The sequence below is a fragment of the Ranitomeya imitator genome, chromosome 5 (genome assembly GCF_032444005.1).
Source record: "Ranitomeya imitator isolate aRanImi1 chromosome 5, aRanImi1.pri, whole genome shotgun sequence".
Taxonomy (NCBI): domain Eukaryota; kingdom Metazoa; phylum Chordata; class Amphibia; order Anura; family Dendrobatidae; genus Ranitomeya; species Ranitomeya imitator.
In genome coordinates, this window is record NC_091286.1 from 48,802,200 (window position 1) to 48,812,686 (window position 10,487).

General features: G+C 40.1%; 1 protein-coding gene across 2 annotated transcripts in view; it reads right to left on the reverse strand.

Moving 5' to 3' along the window:
• Window positions 1–9,172, reverse strand: part of KCNK12 (potassium two pore domain channel subfamily K member 12) — a 160,837-nt gene extending 151,665 nt beyond the window's left edge. The window contains exons 1-2 of one of the 2 annotated variants that reach the window (XM_069767893.1): window positions 8,436–9,172; window positions 7,119–8,118 (exon numbers count right to left, since the gene is read on the reverse strand). In XM_069767893.1, coding sequence (XP_069623994.1) covers window positions 7,119–7,461 — 343 coding nt within the window. In that variant the 5' untranslated portion in view covers window positions 7,462–8,118; window positions 8,436–9,172. The remainder of the gene's footprint in view (window positions 1–7,118; window positions 8,119–8,435) is intronic. The other variant, XM_069767894.1, reaches the window with a different exon arrangement.
• Between the last annotated feature and the right edge of the window lie 1,315 nt (window positions 9,173–10,487).

The window sequence follows — 10,487 nt, forward strand, 5'->3', positions numbered from 1 at the left end:
CCTCCCTGCCGAGTTCCTTCAAAAACTGTGTGTAAGTATTGTGATAGAGTCACTGGTACTGCATGTGATGGGAGATATGTGTCCCAGAGATTGCTTTCCTCCATGATCTCAAAACCCATAAGTTTCTTTTCAGCATGCTATGTGCTGAAGGAGTTAAGTGGCCATGTTATGGGTGGGTTTTTAGGTGAGTAGGTAAAGAGATGGGCGGGACGCCTAATCACCAGATCTCCACCTCAAGGGTGTGGCTGGGGAAAAAAATGTCCAGCCAGTTTTATTTCTTCTGTCTGTGTTATGTGGAGGGAAGGAAGTCTCCATACTGAAGCTCCTGTGAGAGCTACCATATGCGTTGTCCCAGAAGTACTGGGCAGGACTGTGTATGAATTGTTTATTTTCTTTTGAGCTAGACAGGCTGTTTTACTGTTAACCATTTTGGGGTTTTTGCTTATGATACAATAAACTACCCCGGGACTTTAACCCCACGTGTGCTTGTTTCTACCTCAAGGAGCAGCTACGTGAGCCGACCTTCCACAGTCCCCAAAAGAATTCATGCTTTGATGCTTTTTTTTACAGCAATGGGTCAGTCACACCAAGTATTGATTTGATTTAGATTCTCTTTTACCAATTCACTTTGCATTTTGTTAATTGATGCAAATAAAGTATTACAATTTCTATGAAACCATTCTTACTTTGTAATATCTTTTTCCCACACCTTCCTTAAACATTTGCAAAGTACTGTATATCGGCATCAAAACTAATGTTCAGAAAGCATGGGAAAATGTTTTCTTTCTACACTTTTTCAGCTCCAGACCATGCGTTATATCACATAATGCTTATAACCGAATTTTTTTTTTAGTATCCTGTCAACTGAAGAAGTATCAAAATGAAATATCAAGATGAGCTAATCCAAATAATAGAATCAGTTATACTACTGGAGATAAACTCAGCCTGTAAATCCGGCAATAGAACATGCTTGCTTTGACAGCATTCATTCAAGTGAATTTACCTCTGATGGGCATGTGGTAATGTCTGGTGGAGTGGAAGCGTTACACACAATTTCATGTAATGAGACATGAATGAGATGTGTGATTTGCATTGAGACTTGTAGACAATTCAGACTAGGAGGAAACCCTACTCCGTGAATCGATATTCCTTTATTGAAATTCCTTGCCATGTATCCAAAGTCAGACGTACAATAGAGATGGTCCACATGACTGATTCGTGGGGCCATTGGAAAATGCAGGAACAGCCCTAACTGATTGTTAGTAAGGAAGAGGGTCCCAAGTGTGATCTTTGATATTGGAGGCCTGACTTCTATACCTGCCAATATATCATTCTGTCCAAACAGCTGATCCATGAAATCTACAAATATTTTGTAACTATATTATTTCACTAAGGATAAAAAAAATCATTCCGTTTCTACCACAGCAAGCAGGAGATCATTTCCAATAAGAAATTAATAACACAACTGTAGTAGACCATTCCGATGGTCAGAGGGGAGAGTTTGTAAAGCCTCATTCAGTCAATGGATGTTCTCGTACCATTTTTGCTTTTCACGGATAGCACTAATGTGATAGTCTATGGGGCCATTCATATGTCTGCGATTTTTCGCAGACACGTGTCCGATTTCGATCCAGAGTGTCGGATCAAAATCGGCAATGCCAGTCAATGACATCCGAGTGCGGTCTGATTTTCATAGACTGACATATAGGAGAAGGCGGACAAAACCTGATGACCCTCAGACCACACTGTGCTCAAATACACAAGTCTATTCTTCTTGTACATGAGAAAAACTGACGTCTGAATGAGGCCCAATTCTTTTGTCTGTTTTTTTTTAGCTGTCCTCACCTGATTTATGACCACAAACCACATAAAAAAAATAAATAAATGTGCAGGAAAAAAAGGAGAATATGAAAGCCAAACGGTGCAAACTTTTTAATGAAACACAGTTGAAAAATTAATTTTTATTTCAAAATACTTGCATTTAAATTAGAACAATGAGGAGCTGTGCATTAATATCATGTGGTAGAACTAAGTACTCCCTATCTAATATGCTCTCTTCAGAGGGGCAACAATCTATTTTATTGTTTGTACATGTCCCCGCTTAATTGTAAAGTGCTGCGGAATATGTTGGCGCTATATAAATAAAAATTATTATTATTATTATATGTATGACTACTTCAAACCAATGATAATGCATATGGTTGCATATTTATATGGTTGTAGTTAATGGCATGGGATTGCTAAACTGACATGAAAATGCACATACAGGGCCTGATGCATCGAGACCTGCTTTGTTCAGGCCATTCTTGAGAAGATGTGCTGGAGTCAGACTCTCCAATTCAGGAGCATTAGATGAGCTACTTACACCTCTGTGTCCTCCTCGCCACAAATCCTACTCTAGTCCCATTCAGCCACAAGTCTGCCTTTTATGTTCAGAGCTGGGAGAAATTGGCATGAGAGCGCCAAAAGTCTGATTTGCGCCTAAATTTTGCGTCTTTTCAAAGTTTTTATGCCAATATTTGTAAAAGCTTAGATCCATCAGCCCATAATATTATTATGTACCAACATGTGATTTCTCCTCGTGCCCATGTTTTCCAGCTTCAACAGGGCACCAGCTAGCTGGCCTTCATTAAAGGTTCTATTAAAAAAAAAAATTAAATACCCTATTCGAGATTAATGCCTCTCCCCATTGTGCATGGACATGTTATCAATTCAATTGTCACCATGTAATACTTCTTTTTCCCTGTGGTGGCGCTGCAGGGGAATTGAACACTCTAACATGAGAATCAATAACAATAACCAGATGTTGTAACTAATGGTTATTACCTGATGAATAGAGATGAGCGAACCTGAACTTAAAAGTTTACCGTCTGTATCGGACAGTTAGTGTCTGGTGCAAAATGCCGAACACGGACTGGTACCCGAGCTGAACTTTGGAATAAAGTTCGGATCAGGTAACAGAACTCAAACTTCCATGGGTCCGCTCATCCCTACTGATGACATCACAGATGTTTGAGAACAACTAAAGAGATTGATGTGAGTATTGCTGGATAGTGATGAGCAGACCCGTGGAAGCTTGCGTTCGACCGAACTTTAGTCGAAAGTTCACTTTGGATACCCGAACTTGAACCTCAACGCGAACCCCATAGAAATCAATGAGGACCTGAACTTTGGAGCTGGAAAATCAATCTTTCTCTCCTCTCCGAACTCCCAAATTGTAAACCGGACTCCCAGTAGGAGTATGTGTTTGGAGTTCAGCACTGGACACTAGCGGTCCAGTACAAGCCCCAAACTCTAAAGTTCGCATTTGCTCATCTCTACTGCTGGATATGTTGCTAGATCTGTGTGCAAAGCATCAGGGTTAGTAAGTTCTATAGAATACAGAATACAGCAAAGTAGTTTCCATGTAACCACAGGCTATGCTGCAGATCCATTATACCAATGTTATCTAATTTTCAAAGATTTTTCAGATTTCTATCGCGGCTGCAAATCCAATAGCATAACCAACTGCGCAGAAGATCGAACGGAGAAGGATGGTTGAGTGGCGGCTCCATCAGGTCTACCTAGCAGAAGGCAGTCCGCTATTGAACTGCTGGACATCAGCCATCAATCTGCTTGGTATGAATAAAAAATGAATGAGTTCTCCAGCAGAGTGGAGGAGGAAAAATGGTAATGCAATGTGTGAGCGTCAACAACCAAATCAAAGGCTTCCATTATACCAAAAAAACACTTTGTCAAGTGGGAAGTTAAAGGAATTGTCGTAATGAGATTGTCTCATCTACTTAAATGGAAAATATTGCAAAAAAGCTTGTAAAAATAAGCAAATTACCTCTCACTGAAATGTTTTCTGTTTGAGCAGAGAGAATATTTAATTCTACAGTATACTGCTCCATCTCTGGGATGGCCGGTCTCGAAGGCAAAGAACACAGTTGTCTTGCTAGAGCTGCTCTGAAGCAGGATGCGTGTCCCTGCGCTCTTCCAATGCTGCGGTGGCAATGCTGCCTGTGCTAGCAGCATGGGAGAGCGCACAGTAATGACTGGCAGCATAACCATGCTGCTGGTACAAACTAACAGACAGCAAAAATGCCCCTCAGCCGTCAAGCTGGAAGCCGGGAGGCTGGGGAGCAGAACACTTCTGAAGACATCTTTAAGTGGACAATCCCTTCTAGAAAGAAGAATCTCTGGGCGATTAGCTGCAGGTAAAATCTAGTATGACTGATTTTCTACCCATTTAAATGCATGGGTCACTATTTATCACTCCAGCTCATAAGGAGGTCTTGAGTAGGGGATGTATAATGTCTATAAGACCTAAGACACTATCAATATATGCAAAGTTGATAGACTTAAAGAAGCACTCCTCCTCCTCCCATCAAAGTTTTCATCTTCTTGATATATTGCAGTCTTCATATTATATAGCTATGTGTAATTACAATTGCTCATTTTGCCTTTCTACCAGTAAATTGTTCTCTTTTCTCTGCTCTATGTAGAAACAGGAAGTCTCCTTTTCTTGCATAAATCATTTCCGTCTTCAACTCCTGACCCAGCTGTGATGACTCATACAGGGAAAATTGACCTCCTGTTTCTATATAGAGCTTAGAAGGATTCAGCTAGTCCGTTTTTAATCAGGTAGTGTCATAGACCTGATGGAAAAGAGAAGAATTAGCTGGGTAGAAAGGCAAAATGAGCAATTGTAAGTACACAGTGCTATATAATGTGATGACTGCAATGTATTAATAATAAAAATTTTAATAGGGGTTTTTCTTTAAGGATCAACCACAATGTCATTGGAACCCTTGCCTTTAAGGATTAAACTCAATGTCATTGGAACCCTTGTCCAAATGTCCGATGAGACTTGTCGGACGTAATAGACTTATGATGGGAATGCCTCTGATCTCTTCAAGGATAACAGGTGACCATTGGATGGACACCCTTTCATTTTATTGGTGCAATGCATCATTTTAGGCAAGAAAATCAGCATTTTCACTGCAATTTCCCGTATAAAATCCCAGTCCAGCCAACCCCTGTAATGATGTATGGGTGCTATTATCAATAAAAGAGGTGTAGATAGACCCAATGAACATATAATCAGGGCAGTATTGTGCAGCATTAGTTTGCAATGTGTTGTAAAGACTTAAGTTAGCAATGATACCACAAGGCATTTGAGGGCACATTTTCCCGTACATCCCATTTTTCTCCTCCTGTGAAATGAATCACTGTGTTTTCTGGCTTCTGTCTGTACATGAATCATAATAATCTTATTATCTGGACTGCAAGAACATAAGGACATTCATAACTGATCCTGTGCATTAGTAAGATATTTCACATGGCTTTACCTACAGCAGATCCATGTCCTCGGTACAAGGACATATTACAGCGCTGGTGATATGGATCGGTGTTGTGTCCTGCGGAAGTCACTTGCAAAAACTGAGGCAAGCATAATGTCTGACCCTTACCAATTCCTATATATATAGAGAGATAATAGAAGGGAAGGTTCACCCATGGGCCTGAAAGCAGCGTTGGAGAATTCTTTACAAATCTAATATTGTCATATTGCTGACTGGTTTATACGCGAGCCACTACAATTTCAGAAAGTTCGCAGCCACACATTCAATATATCGGCAAAAATGAAGTGTTTTATGTCCTATGTACAGTATATAATTGTAAGACCAGCCTCCCCATTATCCAGACCGGATTTCTAACAACTAATTTTATTTCCATCAAGTACAATATTCGAGATTAACACTCCGAAGTAAAACAATTCTATGAGGTTATGTATGACTATTAATGTTCCAGCCAAGTAAATATATAAATGCAAATATATATATATAAATAAATCAAACCCTGTTGCTAATTATACATAATGCCCATTTTACAAGCAGCAGCAAATCTGTGGCTGAGCTGGTTGTTCAAATGCTGCACACAAGGTCTTGCACAATAGAAAACCTATATGGAGCCTACAGAGGGCGCCCTTCCATTTTGTTGTTCACGTCAGTTGCCATGACAACATACATTAAAACATGCTAGCGTGTGCAACATGCAGTATTTTTGCTGAATTGGAACTTTTAATATGATGCACCAATTGATGAAATATATGGACATACTTAAAAGTATTAGAAGTATCTATCTATCTGCAGAGAAAAATAATGGATATGAGATAAACAGATAGATAGATAAATAGAGATAGATAATAGATAGATATTAGATATATATTAGATAGATAGATGATAGATAGATAGATAGATAGATAGATAGATAGATAGATAGATGATAGATAGACAGATATATACATAGATAGATAATAGATAGATAGATAGATAGATAGATAGATAGATAGATAGATAGATAGATAGATGATAGATAGATAGATAGATAGATAGATAGATAGATGATAGATAATAGATAGATAGATAGATAATAGATAGATAGATAATAGATAGATAGATATTAGATAGATGATAGATAGATAATAGATAGATAGATGATAGATAGATGATAGATCGATAGATAATAGATAGATAGATATTAGATACAAGATAGATAGATAATAGATAGATAGATAGATGGATAATAGATGATAGATAGATAGATAAAAAATATATAGAGAGAGATAATAGATAGATAATAGATAGATAATAGACAAAAAGATGGATAGGTAGATATTAGATAGATAGATAGATAGATAATAGATAGATGATAGATAGATAATAGATAGATGATAGATAGATGATAGATCGATAGATAATAGATCGATAGATAATAGATAGATAGATAATAGATAGATAATAGATACATATATAGATAATAGATAGATAATAGATAGATGGATAGATAATAGATAGAGGATAGATAGATAATAGATAGATAGATAGATAGATAGATAGATAATAGATAGAAGATAGATAGATGATAGATAGATAGATAGATAGATAGATAGATAGATAGATAGATAGATAATGGATAGATAATGGATAGATAATAGATAGATAATAGATACATAGATAATGGATAGATGATAGACAGATACTCTCCTTATAATGGATTTCTTACGATCTATAGTCACACTCGTGCTTGCACCATGCCATTCTAATCATATATTGACATGAAGGGTGAAATCTTACCTATAGTTGAGACTACTGTTCCTACAAAGTACAAAGCCCCAGTGAAGTCCCACCTTGGTCTGAGGGCGTCTGCCCTGATCCCTGCTGCCATTGCTGCTTCATAATCTCGGAGGAATGCCCGCAGCTCTAGGAGGCTGATGTTAAAGGACTCACTGAAGTTCTTCAGGATCCTGTCCCAGCGGTTATGAGCTTTGGTTTCGGATGGACTCTCTATGGTGGAGAAGATAGTGGCTCCTGCTATCAGATAAAGTACAATGAAAATGGCTAAGAGAAGGAATCTCCCGTTGTCTTCATTCAGGGGCAATAAGCAACAGCAGCTTTTAGTTCTCCTGCCAGACATCATCCAAATGTCAGCACCACTGGGCAGCTGGACAGCAACCAACACCACATCGGACAGAGAGGCATTTGACCGCTCTTCATAAGGAGACCATCCACAAAGTGCAATTCACCTGTTATTCTGCAAGTTCAGGGGAGCAGATGGAGGACTGTAACTCTTCCTAATGTCTCATTTGACATTGTGTCTGTTTGTTTGGGTGACATTGAGAAATCAGGTTCCAGTATAAAGCCCTTTGGGGTCTTCAGCCTGTGGTTTCTTTGAGGGTATGTCTGCACATGGCATCTCAAGGTGCAATGTCGCATGTGAAAGCTTCCTTTGCCCACTGACCATGCATATAGCTTTATGGCACTTGGTAATAATGTTGCATACTCTAATGATACTGCTAATAGTATATAGCTCCGTCCTGGCAAATATAACAGTTACTGGTTACAAATCCAGACGCCTCCAATGTATAGAATTTCATCCAGCCCATGACCTTCAGTGCAAATCCTTATGATTTCCCTTGGAAATTTGTATCCATGATTGTTGATCCATTTGTAATGGTGGTGGAGGTGGTGGTGGGGGTTTAGATATGGCAAACCCCATCCATTGCATGTATCTTCACTACAGCCCACCCCCTGTGACCTCTGCAGATATAAAGTATATGGTTTCCTCTTGCCGGACCTTGAATCACAAATAATAATGTAGCAGGTAAACTTCTGTACTGTGACATGGCAAAGACAAGGCGTGACAAACTTTGACATCCTTTCCAACAGTTATTCACTACTTTCTCATATAGGGTGAATATAAGAATAATGCCAAAAATATACATCACATCACAATAGAAAAAAAAGCAACAATAAGATCCATTGTAAGGCAAATCAATAAATCTATTCTTCTATAGTGAAAAGACACAATGTAAGAACAATAGTATAAACACTTAGCTAGAACTCTGTCCTATTGGCCTTTTATTAGGTAAAGTCACCGGTACAAGCACATACCTGGAGCCTTGGGCGATCTATCTGAGCAGATTCCTTGCTGCAGCCATAGAATATATTGTATCAATAGAGGGGAATAAATTAAGGCGTTTTCTCTTATTTGAAGAAATACTTGTGTCTTCCTGCAGACAGAGCTGTGTTTTCTGCCATTTGTCTGCTGTGGGTTGCATAATCAGCTGAGGCTAGTGGAGTTTGCTGGGCAGTTTGCAGGCTGCTGGTCTCACTCACTTCAGCACCTTGGAGAGTGCAGTGTGCTACTGAGGAGGACAGCACTGGGAGGAGGCAGGGGCTGCTGCAGGCTGTGGCATCCCTGGGTCTATGGCATCCCTGGATCTATGGCATCCCTGGGTCTATGGCATCCCTGGATCTATGGCATCCGTGGATCTATGGCATCCCTGGGTCTATGGCATCCCTGGATCTATGGCATCCCTGGGTCTATGGCATCCCTGGATCTATGGCATCCCTGGATCTATGGCATCCCTGGATCTATGGCATCCCTGGGTCTATGGCATCCCTGGATCTATGGCATCCCTGGATCTATGGCATCCCTGGATCTATGGCATCCCTGGGTCTATGGCATCCCTGGATCTATGGCATCCCTGGATCTATGGCATCCCTGGGTCTATGGCATCCCTGGATCTATGGCATCCCTGGGTCTATGGCATCCCTGGATCTATGGCATCCCTGGATCTATGGCATCCCTGGGTCCTGCTCCTCTGCTGCACACAGCACTCTGGTGCAATTCTAGGGCTGCACTTCTCCTTCTGGAAGCAGGATACGAATACATGAGGATACAACAAGGAGAGGAGGATGGGATGTTTTTATTTTATGTTTTACTACACCTGAAGGGGGAAGAAATACATGAACTGAGCTGATACAAACATATACTGAGCATATTTGTGCTATAGACCCACGTAGCAGAATGTACACATACAGTCATGGCCAAAAGTATTGACACCCCTGCAATTCTGTCAGATAATACTCAGTTTCTTCCTGAAAATGATTGCAAACACAAATTATTTGGTATTATTATCTTCATTTAATTTGTCTTAAATGAAAAAACACAAAAGAGAATGAAGCAAAAAGCAAAACATTGATCATTTCACACAAAACTCCACAACCTTTAGCCAAAATAACTGCGACCAACCGCTTCTGGTAACCATCAATGAGTTTCCCACAATGCTCTGCTGGAATTTTAGACCATTCTTCTTTGGCAAACTGCTCCAGGTCCCTGATATTTGAAGGGTGCCTTCTCCAAACTGCCATTTTTAGATCTCTCCACAGGTGTTCTATGGGATTCAGGTCTGGACTCATTGCTGGCCACCTTAGAAGTCTCGAGTGCTTTCTCTCAAACCATTTTTTAGTGCTTTTTGAAGTGTGTCTTGGGTCATTGTCCTGCTGGAAGACCCATGACCTCTGAGGGAGACCCAGCTTTCTCACACTGGGCCCTACATTATGCTGTAAAATTTGTTGGTAGTCTTCAGACTTCATAATGCCATGCACACGGTCAAGCAGTCCAGTGCCAGAAGCAGCAAAGCAACCCCAAAACATCAGGGAACCTCCGCCATGTTTGACTGTAGGGACCGTGTTCTTTTCTTTGAATGCCTCTTTTTTTTCTCCTGTAAACTGTATGTTGATGCCTTTGCCCAAAAAGCTCTACTTTTGTCTCATCTGACCAGAGAACATTCTTCCAAAATGTTTTAGGCTTTTTCAGGTAAGTTTTGGCAAACTCCAGCCTGGCTTTTTTATGTCTCGGGGTAAGAAGTTGGGTCTTCCTGGGTCTCCTACCAGTCACTTTTCATTCAGACGCCGATGGATAGTACGGGTTGACACTTTGTACCCTCGGACTGCAGGACAGCTTGAACTTGTTTGGATTTTAGTCGAGGTTCTTTATCCAACAGCCGCACAATCTTGCGTTGAAATCTCTTGTCAATTTTTCTTTTCCGTCCACATCTAGGGAGGTTAGCCACAGTGCCATGGGCTTTAAACTTCTTGATGACACTGCGCACGGTAGACACAGGAACATTCAGGTCTTTGGAGATGGACTTGTAGCCT